General features: G+C 38.9%; 1 protein-coding gene across 3 annotated transcripts in view; it reads right to left on the reverse strand.

Annotated features, from left to right (window-relative positions):
• Positions 1–24,184, reverse strand: part of LOC131152288 (uncharacterized) — a 105,002-nt gene that overhangs the window by 57,920 nt on the left and 22,898 nt on the right. For 2 of the 3 annotated variants that reach the window (XM_058104100.1, XM_058104102.1), the window contains 3 exons: positions 19,971–20,252; positions 17,115–17,237; positions 4,810–4,875 (listed from right to left, as the gene is read on the reverse strand). In XM_058104100.1, coding sequence (XP_057960083.1) covers positions 4,810–4,875; positions 17,115–17,237; positions 19,971–20,252 — 471 coding nt within the window. The remainder of the gene's footprint in view (positions 1–4,809; positions 4,876–17,114; positions 17,238–19,970; positions 20,253–24,184) is intronic. The other variant, XM_058104101.1, reaches the window with a different exon arrangement.

Raw genomic sequence — 24,184 nt, forward strand, 5'->3', positions numbered from 1 at the left:
TGGAGCTCCGGCTTGCATGGTTCTCTTCGTCTCGACAAGCTGAATGTGATGGTGGCATCAAAACGCAGTTTCGATCTATTGGACAAAGCTCTGATTTCGGGATCACTTCCGATTTGGCTTTTCTGCTCCAGCTGGTCTTTGATACCACTTGTTAAGAACCTATGAGCATCCAGAAAGATGTGACACCAGAAATTTAACATGGTTCGGTCAATATTGACCTACGTCCACGAAGCACATACCAAATATTCACCATTTCGCCAAAAAATTACAATTCTCACTCTCTCCCTCCCTCTCTTCCTCCTCTTTCTCCTCTCTGCTCTCTGAGCTTTTCACTGTACATATCTTGTATTCCTTAGCCCTCTATTTATAGGGCTGATATTTAAATCACAATTTAATCACAATTTAAACATAATCAATCATAAATGGGAGGTTTACAATCATGGGATAAAATGGAGATTAATTTCACTGCGTTCCAACTCAGCTCCAGCTCCTGGCTGTCTCCTAGCTCCAGCTATAACACATAGCGTATGATCCTACGGGCAATAGCCAAATGAAGATGACGAGGAGTCTGAAGATATTGGCTGACTTGTTGTACAGCAAAAGAAATGTCTAGTCTAGTAATGGTGAGATATACAAGACCACCCACCAACTTCCGATATAAACTGGGATCAGCAAGTAAGTCACCCTCCTCTTTGCGAAGCTTGACATTTAATTCCATGGGAGTATCAACAGAAGTACCCTTCTAAAGGCCAGTTGTGGCAACCAAGTCACTAGCATACTTATGTTTATTGAGTGAAATACCAGAGGGACTACGATTCACCTCAAGACCAAGAAAATATGCAAGAGACCCAAGATCTTTCATATGAAAGGACTCTGAGAGATGAGTCCTAAGCTGAGCAAGTAAAGCAGAATCGGAACCAGTAATCACAATATCATCAACATAAACCAAAAAAACAATAATACCCATGTATGATTTTCGAAGAAACAATGAAGTGTCATAGTTGCTCTTCTTGAATGAAAATTGTAATAAAGTGGTGTGGAATTTATCAAACCAGACCCTCGAAGCTTGTTTGAGACCATAAAGAGAGCGACGAAGCTTACACACATGTGAAGTCGGAGAAGGAAACAAGCCTAGCGTGGCTTCATATAAATACACTCTTTAAGATCCCCGTGAAGAAAAGCATTCTTGACATCCATTTGAGTAGTGGCCAATCACTGGAAGCAGCAATAGCCAGAATCGTACGAACAGTAGTCATCTTAGCCACAGTAGCAAAGGTATCTTCATAATTGACACCATATTCCTGATTATTCCCAAGTGCAACAAGGTGAGCTTTGTAGCGATCCAGACTTCCATCAAATCGGACTTCCATCAAATCGGACCTTGACTGAGTAAACCCATTTACAACCCAGAGGAACAATGGTGGGGGGACAAGGCTCAATGTCCCAGGTGTGATCGGCCTCTAGAGCGGCAATTTCTTCCTACATAGTGTGTCGCCAACAATCATGCTTGGCAGCATGCGAGCAGGATGTGGGAATATCTAAATTGGACAATGCAATAGTAAGAGCTGAAACAGAATTGCTATAACTTGAAGAGGGAAACCCATACCTATCCGAGGGTACAAACTGTAAGCGGAAGTTTTATGAATTCTATTGAATTAATTTTTCATATGTACATCCCAATCTTATATAATACAATTCCCTATTCTAAACAAGGAAATAATCTCCTTACCGAATAATATCAAATCCCCCACATTTACCCACTTTCCTAATTTGTTAATTATTTACTATGATACTTGGGATTTTAACACTCCCCCTCAAGTTGGATCATAAATATTAATCATCTCCAACTTGCTAATGAGATCATCAAAGCTCTGTCGTCCCAACCCTTTAGTGAAAATATCTGCAGTTTGTTCCTTGGTAGGTACATAAGTCATACAGATAATTCCTTCTTCGATTTTCTCTTTGATAAAGTGTCTGTCCATTTCCACATGTTTAGTCCTGTCATGTTGAACTGGATTGAGAGAGATGCTGATAGCTACCTTATTGTCACAATAGAGTTTGATAGGAAATTTCACCGGGACCTGTAATTCTTCCAAGAGTTTCCGTAACCACAGTCCTTCACATATCCCTTGAGCAACTGCCCTGAATTCAGCTTTAGCACTACTATGAGCCACCACATTCTGTTTTTTGCTTTTCCAAGTTACCAGATTTCCCTAGACGGATGTGCAATAACCTGTGGTGGACCTTCTATCTTCCACTGATCCTGCCCAATTTGCATCTGTAAAGATCTCTCCTTCCTTGCTTTCACATTTCTTAAAGAAGAGTCCTCTTCCCGGGGATCCCTTGAGATATCGAAGGATCTTGTACACGGCATCTAAGTGGGCCTCTTTTAGTGAATGCATGTGTTGGCTTACTACATTGACTGCAAATGCAATATCTAGTCTAGTATGTGATAGGTTGATTAGCTTGCCAACCAACCTCTAATACCTATCCTTTTCAACTGGTATTCCACAGTCTTCAACCCTCTTTACCACTTCAATCAGGGTTTCGCTAGGTTTGCATCCAAGCATGCCAGTTTCAATTAGGAGATCAGTAACATACTTTCGCTGAGAAACACTAATTCCCTTTCTCGTTCTCGCCACTTCCATGCCCAAAAAATACCGCATTTGTCCCAAGTCTTTAACTTCAAATTCAGCAGCTAGAACTTTCTTCAATCTCTCCATCTTTACTGTATCGTCACCAGTAAGGATAATGTCATCAACATACACTATTAGAATTGTTTTCTCACCTCTTTCAGACTGCTGGAAGAATAGGGTATGATCTGATTGCCCTTGTTGATAACCTTGATTCTTTATTACTTTTGCAAATCTGTCAAACCATGCTCTAAGAGATTGTTTGAGTCCATACAAGGACTTCTTGAGTTTACACACTCTGTTTTCTTCACCTTTCCCACTGAATCCAGGTGGTATAGTCATGTATACTTCTTCTTCTAACTTGCCATTTAAAAAAAGCATTTTTAATATCAAGTTGTTGTAGTGGCCAATCTAAATTGGCTACCAAGGATAAGAGGACCCGTACTGTATTTAAGTTTGCCACTGGTGCAAATGTCTGTGTATAGTCAATGTCGTAAGTCTGTGTAAATCCTTTTGCAACAAGTCTGGCTTTATATCTTTTAATCGTCCCATCAGATTTATATTTCACTGTGAAGACCCATTTACAACCCACTGGCTTTTTCCCATTCGGCAAATTTATCAATTCCCAAGTTCCATTTTTTTCTAGGGCCCGCATTTCTTCCATGACTACCTCTCTCCATTTAGGTATTTCTAGAGCTTGCTAAATGTTCTTTGGTACTCTCATCCTGTCAAGGTTAGAGACAAAAGCATGATATCTTGTAAACAAGCTTTTATAAGACATGTATTTAGACCAAGGGTATTGAGTACATGACCTGGTTTGTTTTCTGATTGCAATAGGTAAATTGTTATCATCAAGTACAGGATTATCAGAAGAAAGCTCAATTACCAGATCACGATTGGGCATGGACTCATGGTTATTTGGAGCCAACACCGGTTTCGACGTTCTTGGTGCCTTGGGTATGAGATTCTCCCTGTTCTTTGTATTCGGCTTTCTTGAGTAAACCAGTATGTCTGCGTTGTTTTGCTTTCTTGTATCTCCCCCTGAGGTTAAGTGTTCTGTTGTGTTTGGCAGGTCAGGAATTGATGCAATGGAAGGCTCGATAGATGGGTCAGGGAATGAAGCAACGGAAGGCTCAATAGGTGGGACGGGTTCAGATGACGCAGGTTCAATAGTAAAGAGCTCAAAGGACCGATCTTCACTCCATGTCTCCCCCTGAAGAGAGGGCTTTGGGAAATAAGGAGTGGTTTCAAAGAAAGTAACGTCAAGACTAACAAACAGCCTTTTGGAGACCCGATCATAGCATTTGTAGCCTTTCTGAGTAAGGGAATAACCAAGGAAGACACATTTAACGGCACGTGGATCCAATTTATCCCGGTTGTGTGCATGAACATGAACAAACGTAGTACAACCAAAGATTTTCAGCGGGAGACTGAATGGAAGTCGAGAGGTAGGAAAGTGTTCTTGGAATTTCTGAAGAGGAGTGACAAAGGAAAGTACTCGACTTGGCATTCGATTAATGAGATGTGTGGCTGTTAAGATGGCATCACCCTAAAAATAGTTTTTCATGTTGGTAGTGAACATTAATGCCCGTGCTACTTCAAGTATATGTCTATTTTTCCATTCCGCCACCCCATTTTGTTAGGGGGTATCCACACAAGAACTCTAATGAACAATCCCATTTTCTTGAAGATAAGTTCCCATAATAGTATTAAAGTATTCCGTACCATTATCAGTATGTAAAATTTGAATATTAGTCTGGAACTGTGTTTGAATCATGGAATGAAAACTAATAAAAATGGAGCGGACTTCAGTTTTGTCTTTTAGCAAGTAAACCCAACAAAGACGAGTATGATCATCAATAAACGTAACGAACCATTTTGTATTGGTGCGATTGAGTGAACGTGAGGGACCCCACAAATCACTATGAATCATAGTAAATGGGCAAGATGGTTTGTACATGGATGATGGGAAAGAAGTATGACGGTGTTTTGTAAGCTGACACACTTCACATTGAAACTCAGGAGATTTTTTATTTGAACAAATGGACGGAAACAAACATTTTAAATATTGGAAATTGGGATGACCCATTCTTGCATGCGATAACAAAAGTTCACTATCTCTAGAAATAGATACAGAATCACAAATTGCAGTATTACATAGTTCGCTCAAGCTTACCTCCTCAAAGTAGTAGAGACCCTCATGCGCCTTAGCAGTGCCAATCGTCTTCCCCGATGATAGGTCCTGAAAAACACAATGAGATGAAACAAATTTAGCAGAACAATTCGAGTCTTTTGTTAATTGACTGATGGATAACAAATTGCAAGACAACTTGGGAACATGTAGGAGATTGTAAAGTGATTGAGTCGGATATGCGAATACTTCCTTTACCAGCAACTGGTGAGAGAGAGCCATCTGCAATTTTTACTCTCAAATTCCCAACATATGGTGAGTAGGATGAAAAACATTGATAAGAACCAATAATATGATCAGATGCGCCCGAGTCAATTATCCATGGAGATTTGTAATAGGATGTAGTATTTAAAGCTGATAGATAATTACCTTGGTGAGCTAGGGAACCAGAAGAAGACTGGCCCGATGTTTGAATTGACGAGATCATTACCAAACTAGCATCATAATTTACCTTTTTGTGGTCGTTGGCTGGATCCCCCTGGGCCTTTTGATACAAGGGCTGAGACATCAGGCCCATTAGTGTGCCCATTTAGATTTGGGGCGGATACGAGTAGGTCCAACCTGACAGGATCATTTTGGGGCCTCAGCATTACACGCCTCCTGCTTTCCTCCCTCCTAACCTCTGTGAATACCCCTCAAGTTGAAGGAATAGGTCATTGGCCAAGGATGCATCCCCTCACGTCGTCCAGATCTCGGTTCAGGCCGGCAAGAAACTCGAAGACCCTTTCGTTCTCAAGCCTCCTTTGGTATCGTGTGCTGTAGCCGGATTACTCCCACTCCTCGTTCGTGCTTAAGTCGAGTTCTTGCCAGAGATGGGTCATCTCCATGAAGTACTCAGTAACGCCTCTCTCACCTTGCCTCATTTGCCACAATCGGGTCTTGATTTCGAAGATTTGCGAGTAACTCTCGACATCGGAATATGTCTCATGAACAGCGTCCCAAACGTCCTTCGCCATTGGCAAGAACAGGTAGATTTTCCCGAGTGACGGCTGCATTGAATTGACGAGCCAAGCGGTGACCATGGAGTTTTCGTACCTCCATTTTTGCAAGGCAACCACATCAGTAGAGTCTGGTTTCCTCTGTTCGCCGGTAAGATAGCCTAGCCTCCCTTTTCCGTCAATCACCAATTTTATGGATTGAGCCCACTCACGGAAATTTTTTCCGTTTAATTTCTCCACTGATAGTGGAAAGGATAAGTTGTCAAGTCCATTTGAACCCCCATCAGATATGGCCTTTGAGTCGCCATCGATATTTGCAAACGAGGTCAACCCTCTGCTGTTGACGGTGCCGTTGGCCATAGTTAGCTAAGGTTGAGAAACCCTAGCTCTGATACCATGTAAGCAGAAGTTTTATGAATTCTATTGAATTAATTTTTCATATGTACATCCCAATCTTATATAATACAATTCCCTATTCTAAACAAGGGAATAATCTCCTTAACGAATAATATCAAATCCCCCACATTTACCCACTTTCCTAATTTGTTAATTATTTACAATGATACTTGGGATTTTAACACAAACACTCAAGAAGAGCGACGTACCAAAGGCTCTAGAGGTGCTGCAATTAACTGAATTTGGAGCGTGGTAGGATCAAATATCATATGAACTATCGGAAGAGAGTGTGGGCGGGAGCGTCGCGTATACACAATACCTGGTTTAAAACGAGAATTGACTTGATGAGGATTCGAGAACTGCTCCTCAAAGGATGGGAGAATTACAAGTATAATAGGAGGGTACAGAAGACACAGGAAAGAAATGTTGATTTTCAAAGAAAATAACATTACTAGAAATGCGGGATCATAACAAACAAATCCCTTTTGACACACATTATATCCCAAGAATGCACATTGAACAGATTTGGCAGATAATTTATGTCACTCATGAGGAGGTAAATGAACAAAACATACACAACCAAAGGTACGGAGGTTATCGTAACTAGGTTGCTTAGCAAATAAGCGGAAATAGGGAGACTCCATGAGTAGGACTTGAGAACGTAAACGATTAATCAAGTAGTAGTTTTTAGAGTCTCAACCCAGAGCAAGAATGGAACAGAGGATTCTAGCAAGAGAATATGTACCATATCTAGGAGATGAAGATTTTTCCGTTTGGCTACTCCATTTGGTTGGGGAGTAACAGGACATCAACATTGATGAATAATACCTTTAAAAGCCAAAAATGCCTAAAACTCAGTAGATACATATTCACCACCAAAATTTGTGCATAATGTCTTAATAGAAGAAAAAAATTGATTATCAACATACGCTAAAAACTCAATGAAAGTACGAAAAACCTTAGATTTAGAGCGAAGAAAGTAGACCCAAGTAAATCTACTATGATCATCAATGAAAGTCACACAGTAATTAAATTTTTCATGTGAACTAACCAGGGAAGGTCCCCAAACATCACTATGGATAAGATCACAACTGAGAAGCTCTACTAGCATGCAAAGGGAAGGGAAGAGTTTTGCTTTAACTAAGTTTGCAAAAGGCACACTCAAGATAAAGAAGAATGTTCTTTATTACCAAGTAAACCAGAGTTCAATACATGAGATCATATCTGGGTATTGGGATGGCCTAAACGACGATGCCATACCATACTAAGTTTTGAAACATTATTACAAGCAAAAGACTTAATAGAAGAAAATGAAGAATGTGCTGGAACATAAAAAAGTAGTGGAAACAAGCGCCCCACTTTAGGTCCCTTCGCGATCGGCTTCCCCATTACCTGGTCCTACACAACATAACCATTACCAGAAAAATTAACAGCATAATTGTTATCAACTAAATAACCAACTGAAATAAGATTCGTGGAGAGCTAAGGAGCAAGAAACACATAAGTGAACTTAGAAGAGGCATCTTCGATAGCAGCTATTGGCAAAGAGCTACCATTGGCGGTCTGAATAGTAGATTGACCAACGTAGGGCCAAACATGACACCGGGTAGTGGGATTATTCGTCATGTGATTAGAGGCACACGAGTCCACATACTAGAGTTTAGTAGAATTGTTACCTTGGAGCCCCATTGCTGACAATGCCGAAATTAGCATTTGTTGCACCATTTCAAGTGTGCTATAATTCGCTGTAGGAGGTGCGGGAACAGAGCAAACACTTGAAGAGCCAAGGGCCGCAAAAGTCACTGTGGGGAGTAGACTAACAGAAGTCTATAATGCATGGGCCTGACGATTCTGTGGGCAGATACGACAGTCTTTGATAATGTGACCCTTCTTCTTGCAAATAGACCAGAACTTCTTGGAACAATTAGCAACGATATGCCCAAATTATTTTGAGCAAAACACTGCAAGGTTCTAGAATAAAAAGTGGTCCTCGTTGTTAAGAAACATAAGCCACAGGGACAGCCCTGAACTACAATGAGATTGTGCCAGAGTAACTTGAGTACTAAGCCAGTAATCTTCACAAAGTAACTCATTAGAACAAACATCAAGAGAAGGAACAGGAGAGCGATTCAGCAGAGATGAGCGAATTGATTCATACTCAGGGCGGAGTTTCATAAGAAACCGATCACAACGACTAGTCTCGTGAAGACGTTAAGTAATGGGAAGAGAGGCAACAGGAGCATCCGGAGTAACCAGATCAGAATATTCGTTCCAAAGAGTCAAAAACCCCAAATAATAGTCTTGGATGGAACGATTGTCATGTTGAAACATGGCAACTGCATGCTCTAACTGAAAAACGATGGGCGTCGTTATCTAATGATATTCTGTTTTTAAATAAGTCCACATGGATTGAACGGTGCAATAAGGTCACAAGTTGGGGACAATATGTGGCTCAACCGAGCCAAGAAGCCAAGACATAATCCAAGCATCAAGCACAGCCCATGAAGGACAAGCCGCTGAATCCTTGGCACCAAGCACAGCCCATGAAGGACAAGCCGCTGACTCCTTAGATTTATCAAGACTGGGTGCACAATTCATGCCATCAATATGACCCTAATGATATTTTCCCTTCAGGAAAAGTACAAATTGAAAAGCCCAAGTAGAATAATTGTTGCCTGTAAACTTGGCACACACAGGTGCGGTGTCCATGCTAAATAAAGGAGAAAATCAAGAAGCCCAAAAAAAAAAACAGATTGTGCTGAAAGAAAAAGACCACCAGAAAATCTAGAAGCCCAAAAAATACACAACGCAGGTACAAAGAAAACCAAGAACAACCTGCCTGCACTAAAAAATAAATCTTGAACCAAAAAAAAAAAACTGTTGTGCCTAGAATCACAAGGACATTGAAGCACCAGAAACAGCAATAGAGAGAACCAAGCCCAACCTTCCTGCAATTGAAAAAATAAATCTTGAACCAAGAAACCTATTGTGCCGAGAATCACAAGGACAGAAACTTGCTGTGCCAAGACAGAGAAGTACCAGAAACAGCAACAGAAAGTTGTTGCCTGCTTGCTGAGAATCACAAACAGCAGCAGAAAGTTTTTGCCTACTTGCCGAGAATCACAAGAATAGAAACCTGCTGTGCCGAGACAGAGAAGTCCGGGAACAGCAACAGAAAGCTGTTTCCTGCACTAAAATAAATGCCAAACCAGAAAACCTGTTGTGCCGACAGCCACTCAACCACAGAAGTACCGAAAGAACAGAGAACAAAAAAAAAATTCAAGAAGAGAAAAAAAACCACAACAGCCACCAAACCGAGAAGACAAAAAAAAATTCGGAGGGGAAAAAAAAAAACTTAGCAGTCGGCTGGCTCTTATACCATGTCAAAGTATTGTGTGAATGGCCGAATGATCTGGCCTTGAGTTCTGTATATTATAGATAGACTTTACAAGAATGTTATACATGGAAAGTAAATAAGGTCTAGCATGATTCTAGCCCTATACATGTAAACTATAATCTGTCAAGCCCTATACATGTAAACTAAATATATGCTAACTGTACAAAATAATGAATTGAAAAATAAGGAAATAATTGTGGACTGAAATAAGGAAAGAAATCTTTTGCTTTGCTGTTTGCTGTTCCGTTGATAGTAAGAATGTATACCATGACCACTCAAGGGACAGGGTGAATCTTCCTCTTGGTAATGATTTGGTTAGGTGTGACTTGAATGGCTAAAGGCTCACTTAGTTGCAACCTGGTACATGTCCAAATCCAAACATATGGCACTGGTTATTTTGAGACCTTCTCTCCTATTCCTAGGCTAAATAGCATTCATGTATTGATCTCGTTCGCAATTAATTTTGATTGGCCCTTACTAGTTAGATGTGAATAATGCCTTCCTGTATGGATATTTTTTTAACAGCAAAAGAAAATTTTATTCATAGGAAGAGAATTTACATAGGGAAAATAAGACATCTCCCCAAAGAAGACCTGAAATTATCCAGTAAAACCAGCTAAAAAATACCAAAAAATAAAAAAATCAGCATTCCAAAATGTTCCTCCAATCTCTATGTAAAACTAATTCCTCTGAAAAAAATCCAAACCAGTGCACCACAGTGAGGCCAAATACTGAATTCTTTCCCAAACCAGCACCACATTTAAATTCTTTCCATTGAATATCCTGCATTACACTCCAACCATAACCCCCATAAAACTGCAAACATTCCACACTTCCATAGGACTGCCTTGTCCTTTTTCTTTGAAAGAAATAGCTAATTCACCAATCGAAGAAAGGCAAACCCAGCTCTCCATAAATACCAAAAAGCATATTCCACATCCTCCAAGAAAATTCACAGTGCAAAAAAAGATGAGAAGCTGTCTCTGAATTTTTGTAGCAGAGCGCACATATATCCGGAGAGAGAGCCTTCAAAGGTCTCATAATTTGCCGCAAGTTATTAGTATTAATTTTATTAAGCACAACCAACCCAGTGAAAGCCATAATTTTTGGAGGAGCCTTCCAGATGAAATGATAGAGTGGGGAAGAAGAATTGGAGTGAGTCAAGAATTCAAAAAAATATTTACAATAAAACACTCCCGACTGATCCAAAGACCAGGAAAACATCCCTCCACGCTAAAAGATTACTCCTATTCAATAAGATAACAAAGAAGACAGCTTTACCATCTCCCTATCATTAAGAGGTCTCCTAAAATGGAGATTCCAGGAAACCAATGGATATTTGCAAGAAAAGGTGTACATGGAGCAGCCTCCGGGTATGTTGCTCATGGTAGAGTAGGATATGTAGGTTGAATAAGCCCATTTATAATCCTAAGCAGTCTCCTCAATCTTGGTTTGACAAATTTGGTATGGCGATCTCTGCATTTGGTTCCATCTAGAGCTACTCTTATCATTCAGTCTATGTTTGCAAAAAAGAAGACAAATGTGGTACTTTTAGAAGTGTATGTTGATGATATCATCATCACTAGCATTGAATAAAGCATACTGCACATTTCAAGTAGTGTTTTCAAGAAAATTCTCAAATCAAGGACTGCCTACCCTGCATTATTTTCTTGGCATTGAGATTGTATAGTGTAAGAAAGGGTTGAACCTATCTTGGGAGCTAAACCAATTGACTCTCATCATCTAATGAGCATTGCTCATAAGGCAACAAATGACAGACAATGCTCAACAAAAAATTGGCCCATCTAATGAGTACCGCTCAAGAGGCCCAAAAATGCCCATTTGATTAGCACCACTCATGCGGCAATAAGAGGTGGGCACTGCTCGGCAAAGAATTGATCCATCTGATAAGCACCGCTCATGAGGCATAAAAATGCCCATTTGATGAGCACTGCTCATGAGGCAACAAGAAACGGGCACTACTCAGCAAAAATTAGCCCATCTGATGAGCACTGCCCATAAGACCCAAGAGCATCCATCTAATGAATAACGTCCATGAGGCAGCAAGAGGTGGGCATTACTCAGCAAAGTATAGACTCATTTGATGAGCACCACTCATAAGGCAACAAGAAACGAGCATCGCTCGGTAGAGTATTGGTCCATCTAATGAGCATCGCTCATAAAGCTCAAAGATGCCTAATTGATGATTTAATCCAAGTCTGGTGATAATAAAAGGACTTATAGTAAATACAATATACTCTCGAACCAAAAAGGTAACTCTTAAGACTCGAGAGTTGGGGGGGGGGGGGGGCAACTGATATAATCTTAAAGAAACCCTAGCATTAAACTCAGCATTAACTAATGTAAGACCAAAATCTAAAAAGGCATCGATGGATTAATGAAAAGAAGGTAACTTCTATTAATTAAAGCAAGGGTTTGCACACCAATCTTTAATCCCTAGTAACCTATACGAAATGTAACCCCTATGATCCATTAGTAGGGAAATCAATAAGGGGTATCATGAATGCCTATAAAAAGGACCCCCCCCCCCCCACCCCCAAGGAAGGCAAAGCATCTCATCCTATCTCATTCTCATCCATACTTTTACTATTGTGAACGTATAATCCTTCCAAATTCCCTAACTTATGCATCAGAGTGATCCCCTAGAATACACCCCGGGTCCTCCAAGCCATTTTTCTCTTTCTTGGCAAGTGATCAAAGTCATGATTGATCCAAATTCTCCCAAACAAATTTTGGCATAGAGGTGGAGAGTTATTAGTGGAAATTTCCAAGCAGCATACTTGGATTTTGTTTGTAGGATTCTATAATATCTCAAGAGCTCCCTTAGTAGAGGTTTGATATATATGAGCAATAGAAACTGTGAAATCTTAGGATAATCTAATTTGGGCTAGCTTTGTTGAATATCAAAGGTTTACTACTGCTGGATATTGTACTTTTGTGTAGGGTAATCTTATTACCTGGTGCAGCAAGAAACAAACTACTGTAGCAAGATCCAATGCGGAATCAGAACACTAAGCTATAGGGCTCATAGTATTAGTGAAATTGTGTGGTTAAGATCTATTATGTCAAACATGTGATTCTTGGTAGCAGAGTCCACAAAAATGTTTTGTGTTAATCAAGCTGCCATTTATAATGCTAGCAACCCAACATTCCATGGGAGGACAAAGCACATTGAAGCTGACTGTCATTTTAAGAGGGATGCTGGGTTGAAGAAGGTTTTCAATACTCTATTTGTTAAATTTGTGGCCCAGTTAGGAGATGGTTTCACAAATGCTTTATTTAAACCCACCTTGCCTAATTGTTGCAAAGAACTAGGGTCAATTGATATCTGAACCCCTCTTCCTTAAGGGGGAGTAATAGGAGATAGGATATGTTATTTTAGTAATTAGGTGGTGTGAGTGGTATTTTGTCCCTCACGTCTTATTATTAATATACAAAGAGAGCATACCTGAAGCTGTACAAAAGCACCAAGGGACTGTTGAGAATTCCACTTGTGAAGTTTGTCCCACATTGGAAAAAGTGAGTATCTGATGGGCGCTTATATACATGGTGTAACCTAAGACCCAATAGGCTTAAGCTTTTGGGTCAAGTTAGTGCTCACCCATGTGTATCAAGCACGCCTATGGACTCCTCCGATTTTAACAAGTGGTATCAGAGCTAGGTTGAATAGTGTCGATACGAAGGTGTTCCTCTGTTAGGATCCTTGATTCCACGTTTGATGTCTAAGAAAGACCTTATCTAAGCGAATGCTTAGAGACCATTGCGGCTCAATCGCTCCCTGGAAGTCGGCCTAGTCAAAGTGGAATTTCATAGGATAAAACAAAGTAGACACAGCTAGTGCGTACTATTCATCCTGGGCTTTTTGCTTTGTTGGTGGCTATTGAATATATAGAAGATGGCAGAAACTGGTGCAGCAGTAGAAAAAACTCTGTCCACACGAACTCCAACCCCTTCGACTTTGACATCATCGTCAAAGACGATAGCTAATGCTCAGTTTGAGGTGAAGAAATTTGATGGTACCAATAATTTTGGTATGTAGCAATGTGAGGTGATGGACATCCTGTATCGGCAAGAGTTAGATATTGCTTTGGGTGATAAACCAGTGGATATGGGTGACAGAGATTGGGAAAAGATCAATCGTCAGGCATATGGTACGATTCGTCTGTGTCACACTAAAAATCAGAAATATTGTGTTATGAGGGAGACATCTGCAATGAAATTGTGGAAGACATCGGAAGATACATTTATGACCAAGAGTCTGGAAAATCGGCTCTATTTAAAAAAGAAATTGTTTCGCTTCCAGTATCAACCAGGTATTTCAATTAATGACCACATAAATGCTTTCAAAAAAAATTTGGCCAATTTGTTAAATTTGGATGAAAAGATAAAAGATGAGGATAAAGTCATATTGTTACTGAATTCTCTCCTTGATGATTCTGAACATCTGACCACCACTTTATTGTATGAGAAAGATAAAGTTACTTTTGATGTTGTTTGTACTGCATTGATTAGTACTGAATGCAGAAAGAAGGATCAGAGAGTCCATAAGGAAACAATAGAAGCACTAACAATAAGGGGACGTTCTCAAGGTCATAAGCCTGGAAGGAGGAGTAAATCTCATGGGAGACCTGCTAACGATGAATGCGCCTTTTGTCGTGAGAAAGGGCATTGGAAAAAAGATTGCCCTAAATTACAGCAGAAGAATAAGGGCAAAGCACATTCTAAAGTCAATATTGCCAATGATGATGGAAGTGAGTCAGACTTTTCTCTTGTTGGAACATCTTCGTCACATTATTTTGGTGAGTGGATTTTGGATTCTGGTTGTTCCTATTACATGTGTCCCAATAGGGAACGATTTTCTAATTTTGAAGAATTAGATGGTGGGGTTGTTTTTATGGGAAATGATAATACCTATAAAACAACTGGAATATGATCAATACAGTTGAAATGTCAAGATGGAACTATTAAAACCTTGACTGATGTTAGGTATGTTCCAAGCCTAAAGAAAAATTTGATTTCATTGGGTGCCTTAGAATCTAAAGGGTTCCCTATCACTTTGAAAGAGGAACCTTAAAGATTAAATCAGGTGCGCTGGTGGTGATGAAAGGAATAAGGAAAATAACTTGTATTATTTACAAGGTAGTACAGTTATTGGCTCAACAGCTGTTGTTTCTAAGAAAGATGCAGGTAAAAATACAACCAGGTTATGGCATATGTGATTAGCACATGCAAGAGAAAAATCTTTACAACAATTGGCTAAGTGAGGTTTGTTAAACGGTGCAAAGGTGTGTAAACTTGAATTTTGTGAGCATTGCATTCTAGGAAAACATACTAGAGTGAAATTTGGCAATCTACATCCATACAGATGTATGGGGGTCCACAAAACTGCTTCATTGGGTGGTATGCATTATTTTGTCACTTTTGTTGATGATTTTTCTAGAAAAGCTTGTGTGTATTCTATGAAGAATAAAAATGAAGTGTGTGATATTTTCCTTAAGTAGAAAAAATTAGTTGAAACTCAAACTGGCAGAAAGATTAAACGACTCAGATCAGATAATGGTGGTGAATACAAGAGTGACCCGTTTATGAAGGTATGTCAGGATGAAGGTATTGCTCGACACTTCACAGTTAGAGAACCATAGCAGAATGGGGTTGCAGAGCGCATGAATCGGACTTTACTGGAGAAAGTTCGATGTATGTTGTCAAATGCTGGGTTAGGCAAAAGGTTTTGGGTCAGGGCTGTTAGATATGTGTGTCATCTCATCAATCGTCTACCATCATCTGCAATAAGGGGAAAAACACCGTATGAGGTATGGTTTGGAAAGCCTGCTAGTGATTATGATTCTTTACATGTATTTGGTACTATGATTTATTATCATGTTAAAGAATCTAAGTTGGATCTGAGAGCCAAGAAAGTAATATTCTTGGGGATAAGTGCAGAAGTCAAAGGATACCGTCTTTGGTGTCTTGAGACGAAAAAAAAGATTTTAAGCAGGGATGTGACTTTTGATGAACTTGCGATGATGAAGAAGACAATACGCAAGGAGTCACAAGTTGAAGAGAAGACCATTGGTACTCAACAACAGGTGGAGGTTGAGACAATTTTGGGAAACCCAGTGAGAAATGAGATTACACAAGGTAACTCTCCAATTTCGGTGGGGAATAGTGTACAAGAAGAGGAATTTCAATTCAAGAATCTTTACAGCAACAAGAATCAATTGTTTCTCAGAGGCCAAGACGAGAAATTCGAAAACCTGCTCGATACACTAATATGGAGGCCTATGCACTTCCAGTTGTGGAAGATAATGTTCCTTGCACTTTCAAAGAAGCAATGAGGAACTCTGAATCAAACAAGTGGTATCAAAGCCAACGGTTCATAACTTTGGGTGTGGGAGTGTGTGATCAAGGCTACAAAGGATCATCTAAGCTGCCATGATGGATCCTAATTGGGTCAAGACGTGGGGAAGACATTGGTTTTGAGGTGCCATTTGGAACACAATCCGAGACACGTAAGATGGCCCACTTGAGCAAACTGTTGGAGAATTTGTCCCATGAGGGAGAAGATGAATTCCGTTCAAGAGGGAGCAGTTGGAACTCACAAGTGAGGGGGAGATTGTTGATAATTCCACTTGTGAAGTTTGTCCCACATTGGAAAAAGTGAGTATTTGATGGGTGCTTATATACATAGTGTAGCCCAAGACCCAATAGGCTTAAGCTTTTGGGTCAAGTTAGTTCTCACCCATGTGTATCAAGCACACCTATGGACTCCTCCGGTTTTAACAGGGACTGGCAACTTGTCTACTCCCCTCTAATTTCTTCTTCTCTTCTCCCTCTCTAACCGCAATTGCTATATCTTCTTCATTGAAGCTTCAATTTCTTTCAGATTTGTAACCAAAATGAAATTCCTAACTTTCTAGACCTACTCCTCTTGTAAAGATGCCTAGAGGGCAGTACAAGCAGTCTTCCATCCGTATGCCTCAACAAAATAGTTAGGCTCCAAGAAGCATGTGTTTACAGATGTACTTCCTTATCTCGCATATAAGACTGCTAAAGAAATAACCACTCGTAACTTTCAAAAAAACATATATATATATATGCATAAGTACCAAAATCAAAACCAAATCAATCACTTTCCCTTGATAGTCTAATGAGAGTAGAAGTTAAAGCCAATTCAAATATTCATCAAATATGATCAATGTGGTAATCAAGAACACAATTACATACAACCCCTCCTTGAGCCCTTCTCATGACTGAAATGCAAATTTGTTTTACCAAAATTCCCAAATCACAGTGATCATGTACAACACAAAACAAAATAAAATTTGCCTCCATTAAGGTGCACAATAATAAGAATCATGCCACCATCTGCCCTGTTTAAGCAATTAACAAAACTGTTCAGTTCATTAACAGGACAGAAAATCGCAGATATCAGCCATTATGAGTTTTTAAATCATTTTTTTAAGTTAATTATGATTATGTTAGCCAATACAAATAAGCAAAACGCAACCATTTATATAAAAAAGTAGAAGAGATGTGACCTGCATTGCTCGAATAGAAACCCCAATCAAAGAAAGTGGATAAACAACAAGTTTATATCCAACTTCCTCAAGTTCAATAGGATTGAGAATTGGTGTTTTCCCACCACCTTCAAGCATATTAGCCTACACAGGTATAAAAGAGCTTTGTCAGATATACAACTTATTACACACACAGGTACAATATATACATATATATATATATATATATATATATATATGACCAAGATCCATCTGAGGCTATCTCATGCTATTGAGAAAATCTATACATGGATAGGTATTTGCAGGCTTGCTCACCAATGATGTCCCTACTAAAAAGGGTTTCAAACATTTCAATAATAAGAGAGCAATTTCTCCATACATCATCAACCTCTGCCCCCTCAGAGATTTAGAGACAACTTTCAAACAATTATGTAGAACACTAAGTTGCAGAACTTTGTTCTAAATTTCAATACCCAGATAATGTCATTGTCAACTCTCTATTAGGGGTGTACAAAAATTATCGAAAAACCGAAAACCAAACTAAAACTGGAACAAAATCACAAGCGATTCAGTTTTTCGGTATTTGGTTTCAATTTTGGTCTTAGAAAATGTAAATTTTCAGTTTCGGTTTCGGATTCGGTTTCCAAAATATAACCAAACCGAAAAACCGAAAAAAACCGATTTAAATTTAAATTATATATATAAATTAATATAATTACTTAATTAGTAGTTAATACATGATTGGTCCATTTAATATTTAGAAATCAAAATGCCCAATAGATTCTCAACAACCCTTGTGAAAAGCAATTGTTCAATATTTAGAAAATCAGTTAAAAACCTAAAAAACCGTAACCGAACCGCCAAATGTTTGGTTCTCCAAGGGACAATAAATTCAGTTCGGTTTAAAATGGGGAAGACTAAAACCACAAGGTTCGGTTCGGTTTTCACTTTGGCCCATAACTGAACCGTAATAAACCGATTAAACCCCTACTCTCTATGAATTTCCAACCAAAGACCAAATGAGCCCATCAGCACAAGAAAACACAAGAGCAGGTTTTTAAAATAAATATTCATGTAACATAACAGTACACAAAGTTACTTCCTGACCAGAAGTTAACAATGGCTACCTCCTGCTCATGGCAACTACGTGAAAATTGATATTCCTAGCTTCATATGGGGCCACTCTCTTGGTCTTTTTTTGGGGATTATCACTGTCCGATCTTAAATGAAATTGGAAGGCAGCACTTTTGTAACTAAATACATGTATTTTTGTCTGTATTTTTATGTTTTCCTGATGTCAAAATCTCTGGGGGTCCTCAAAGATTTGTATTCTGATTTTTATCTCTTCTTTGACCCCAAAAATAATGGCTCCCCCAGGTAGAAGTCTAAAACAACCAGAAATAAATGTTGGTTGGGGCTTGCAGATATATAGAGTTATAAACATTACACAATTCAGTGTCCACTCATGTATAGGATCTATTTCAATGAATCATCAATCCTTACAAGGCAATTTATTAAATGTACAACGTTCTTCATCTATATCCCAGGGGAAAATGACATCTCTGCATGTGATATTCACCCATGTCAATTAAAATATATTATAGAAAGTTAGAAACAAATTAAGAAAATATTGTATGGGCACGAGCATTGCAGCCTACAGAAAATATATTCCTCTCTTTTCCCCTCTCTCATGTTGAATAAGCTAAATATGTTAGTGAGTGGGAGAAACCTGTCAGCAACATGTCTCACATTCCTGTACATGCTATAGAGCATGTAACACAGCGAGACAGAAAGAGAAACTTCACTAATACATAAACTAAGACTGAAGGAGATACCAATATGCATTATGACATATGCACCAACGAGCATTGACTTTGGACTAAACCAAAATGTGAGTGCCCTGAGAAATTTGGATTACAACTTCCCAAACAATTTATGTCAGCATCAATGCCTAAATGAAGATTTGGATGCCACATATATCCATAAGTATCCAGTTTACTTCATCATATTTTGGGACATACAAAAGCACCCACCTGAACAAAGACTAGAAAATTACACAAGCAAGCTCAATACCTCACAATGTACCCAACCATGTTGCCCATCAAAAAATTTGACACATTTCTCAATCACAAGGAGTTCAAAAGGATTTCTGTACAGCAATAACCATTCAGGTGTCTTCTTTTTCCTGTTCTTCAATTAGTAAAAATCTATTTTAAAAAAAATAAATAAAACACATTAAGCAAGAATGCTTAGGCAGTAGTATTTTGCATGAGGAGTTGAAATTATTTCCACTTCAATGACCCATCTAAACCATACCATGTCTCATAAGAGTCAGATTCAACTGTATCAAACCTATCATGGTGTAATTGATTTCAGGACACCAAGAATCCAAGGAGAAGCACAGTTCATAACATCATTATATTACCTAAGGTTCATTAAAACAATGCAAAATAACATGATTAACAATATGACTAAATTCATAGGATGACAAACCACAATTGCCCATCACAATATTATAATCACTGCTAATGAGAAACTAAACAATGAACAATATGCAGCACAGCTTAAACAAAATTATGTTCAAATATTGGAGATAAAATACTGAGAAAATAAAAAATGAACAAACAAAACAGAAAAAAATGTGAGCACACACATAATCAAGCAAACAGACAAGAAGCCTGACAAGGAACACTGTCCATCCCAACTCTTTACAACTCAGGTTCAAGTACAGATCAAGCAAATTTTCATAATCATGAAATATTATAAACAAATAAATGGACAATTCAAAATATTTTTTCGCTTATACCACATTCTTCATAGAACATTGACACCCATTGCTTCATAATATTATCAAGGGCAAAGAGAGAATAAACATACCAATTTGGGAACAAGAGGAGAAACTTCACAAAATGCCTTCATCTCTTCCTTCGAAGCAAGTGCATCAATGAAAAGAACATCAGCTCCGGCATCAGCAAATGCTTGTGATCTCCAAAGTGCTTCATCCAAAGAAATTGCTTGACGAGAATCAGTCCGTGCCACAATAACAATGTCAGAGCCACATTCTCTCCGAGCATCAATAGCAGCTTTTATCCGCATCACTGCTTCCTCTCTAGACACGACTTTCCCACCACGTGTATGACCACAAGCTTTTGGAGATACCTTGCCATGAGAGAATATCATAAGAGATAAGAGTTCTAAACATATGAAGAAATGCAGATTGCATACACATATAGCATGTTCAAGATTTATGCACCACAAAAGGAATTTTCATCAGAAGGGAGGGCCATAGTCCAACAATGATGTTGATCTACTGTGACCTAGGAGTCATGGTAAGGGTGTAAGGCTACATGCATCTACCCCGCCAAGACCCTGCTTTGTCAGGAGCTTTGTGCACTTGGTTCCCCTTTAGAGAGAAATTCATCTCTATAAACTTTACAAAGTCAACTACATGTAATATAGCCTCCAATAGGGTTCTTTTTCATAGAATATTAAATGCACAAACATATATACAAATATATAAATATATATATAAAGAGAGAGAGAGAGAGAGAGAGAGAGAGAGAGAGAGAGAGAGAGAGAGAGAAGAAGAAGAAAGAAAAGGAAAAGGAAAAGGAGAATAGTGAGAGATAGGGGCTTTCAAAGTAAGAAATTGAGCAGCTTACAAAAAGGAAAGAAAGGAATAGAAAAGAAACAAAGATTAGGGGAGAATAGGAGGAGGATGAAAAGAAGGAGAAATAAAAATAATGGCAATATGAAAGAGATGTCAATCGAAGGTCATAAATTATGCCTTGTTAATAGCTATTAATCTAGGTTGTATATACTTTCATAAATAGGAGAGGAGATTTAGATTACCATGTATAGCTTCCTAAAATCACTCTATGTAAATTAGCTGGCCTACCATATATAGCTTCCTAAGATCACTCTGTGTAATTAACATGTACAGATTTATGTTTTCCTTGTATAACTGGCAGTCTTGCCTATATAATGACAGACCACCTCAAAAGAGAGGACAATTCGAACCATTCTGTTATGGTATCAGAGCCATTCTCTACGAAATCTCAGTCCTAGTTTTCTCAGTCGTAGCCTCAGTGCTTATGGAGAAGTCAGATAATGTTTGTGTCAGATTCACTAGCAAAAATTATGCTGCTTGGGAGTTTCAATTGGAGACTCTCAAGGGTAAAGAGCTGTGGGGACACATAGATGGCAGCAGCAAAGGGGGTTCTACTGCGGAAAGGTCTGTGGCCGACAAGGCAGCTTGGGATGCCAAAGATAATCTAATCATGTCCTGGATTCTTGGTTCTATGGAGCCACATCTGATTCTTTCTCTGCATCCTCATAGGTCTGCAAAGGCTATGTGGATTTATCTCAAGCAAGTCTATAACCAAGACAACAATGCTAGGCGCTTCCAGCTTGAATTGGCCATTGCTAAACTATACTCAAAGTGATCTATCAGTTCAAGACTACTACTCAAGTTTTCTGATTTTGTGAGAATGATTATTCCGACCTTGTTACAACCACGGTCTCTGCAGAAGGATTGGAGGCAGGATTGGCGACAGTACAACACGTACACAAAACCAGCCAAAGAGGCCAATTTCTAATGAAATTGAAGCCTGACTTTGAATCTATTCGTGCCTCTCTAGTAAATAGAGATACTGTTCCGACTTTGGAGGCCTGTTTTGGAGAAATCTTGCGTGAGGAACAACGCCTCAATACTCAGAATATTATGGAGCAGTGTTGTGTTGCTTCTAATACTGTCTCAGTTGCCTATGCTGCTCATGGCAAGGGGAAGGGTCGTGACATGAGCACCACACAGTGCTATAGTTGCAAGAAATATGGCCATATTGCACCTAACTGTCCTCAGAAATTTTGTAATTACTGCAAGCAGCCAGGGCACATTATTAAGGATTGTACAATTCGTACTTCATGCTCCAACAAGGTCTATCATGCTGTTGTTACTGGTGACTTACAGCCAGCTATGCCTGCTGCTACTGCTGCAACTTCTGATGTTGCTTTACAGCCTCCAGCACCTTTTCTAACTTGAGAAAAGGTGCAAGAAATGATTGTGAGTGCATTTTCAGCATTGGGTCTTCAAGGTACTGGTTCTTCATCTCCTTCTTGGATCTTAGACTCAGGTGCTTCTAATCAGATGACTAATTCTCTCCATGGTTAAAGTAATGTCAGAGAATCTTGTGGCTCTTCACATATTCAAACAGCCAATGGTAGTGCTCTACCCATTGTGGCAGTTGGTGATGTATCTTCTTCCTTTAAGGATGTTCTTGTATCACCTAATCTCTCTGTGAATTTAGTTCCTGTTGGTCAGCTTGTGGATCAAAATTATGATGTACATTTTACTCATGGTGGTTGTGCTGTGCAGGATTAGATGTCAGGGCAATTGATAGCAAAGGGGCCTAAGCATGGATGTCTCTTTTCTCTACAACTACCTGTTCCACTAAGCTTACCTTCTTTCTCTGTACTTTCTTACTTTGTATTAAGTCTAGAGTGTCAAATCAAGTCTGGCATAAGGGCCTTGGTCATCCTAATTCTAGGGTTCTATCTTATTTGTTGAAATCTAGTCTATTGAATAAAAAAGAGCATTCCTCTTCCACTATGTTTCCTGACTGTACAACTTATAAACTTGGAAAAAGTAAGAATTTAGTCTAGAGTGTCAAATCAAGTCTGGCATAAGGGCCTTGGTCATCCTAATTCTAGGGTTCTATCTTATTTGTTGAAATCTAGTCTATTGAATAAAAAAGAGCATTCCTCTTCCACTATGTTTCCTGACTGTACAACTTATAAACTTGGAAAAAGTAAGAATTTACCCTTTCCTTCTGAAGGAAGTAGAGCCACCCACAGTTTTGAGATCATTCATAGTGATGTCTGGGGGTATTAGTCCTATTGTTTCTCATGCCCAACACAAATATTTTGTGACATTTACCGATGACTACAGCAGATATACATGGGTGTATTTCTGGCAGCACAAATCAAAAGTTTTTCATATGTTCAAACTGTTCTTAGCTCTTGTCAACACTCAATTTTCAGCTGCTTTTAAAATCCTTAAGTCCGACTCGGGTGGGGAATATATGTCTCATGAGTTCCAATCTTTCTTGCAATCTAAAGGTATTATCTCTCAACGTTTTTTTACAAACACTCCATAACAAAATGGAGTAGCTGAACGAAAGAATCGTCATCTTTTAGATGTTATCCAGACCATGCTCATTGAGTCTTCGGTTCCTCCTATGTTTTAGGTAGAAGCACTTACCATAGCAACCTTTCTTATAAATAGACTTCCTTCCCAAGCTTTGGATTTCAAGTCGCCATATTTCAGGCTTTATCATCACAATCCTACCTATACAAATCTTCACATTTTTGGGTGTGTATGTTTTATGCATCTTCCCCCACCGAACAGAAACAAGCTTTCTGCCCAATCCATCCCTTTCACACAAAAGGGTTATTTATGCTATGATCCAAACTCTAATCAAGTTCGTGTTTCAAGGAATGTGCTCTTTTTTTAAAATCAATGGTTCTTTTTGTTGTTTTTTGTCCCACATTGGTAGAATAGTTCCACATTAGTATAAAAAGTTGTTTTGAATTTTTTGTATTATTTGTCCCACATTGGAGAGAAGTGTTTTTTGGACTTGAGGTTGAAGCTATATAAAGAGCTCAACTCTTCATTTGTAAAACGCACCTCAAAGTTGTACTTTGTTAATAAGTAGTGGATTGATTATCAGCGCCCGAGGACGTAGGTAATTCTATACCGAACCTCGTTAACTTCTTTTCTTGTTCTTTTTACTGTTTTACTATTAGTTTCTGCATTACTTTAGTTTCTTATATATTCAATAGCAATAGTTGTAGTATTAGTATTTGGCACAAGTGGGGTGCCCGACACAACAATTGGTATCAGAGCTAGGTTGAATAGTGTCGATACGGAGGTGTTCCTCTGTTAGGATCCTTGATTCCACGTTTGATACCGAAGAAAAACCTTGTCTAAGCGAGTGCTCAAAGGCCATTGCGGCTCAGTCGCTCCCTGGAGGTCGGCCTGGTCAAAGTGGGATTTCATAGGATAAAACAGAGTTGACATAGTTCGTACGTAC

The sequence above is a fragment of the Malania oleifera genome, chromosome 3 (genome assembly GCF_029873635.1).
Source record: "Malania oleifera isolate guangnan ecotype guangnan chromosome 3, ASM2987363v1, whole genome shotgun sequence".
Taxonomy (NCBI): Eukaryota; Viridiplantae; Streptophyta; class Magnoliopsida; order Santalales; family Ximeniaceae; genus Malania; species Malania oleifera.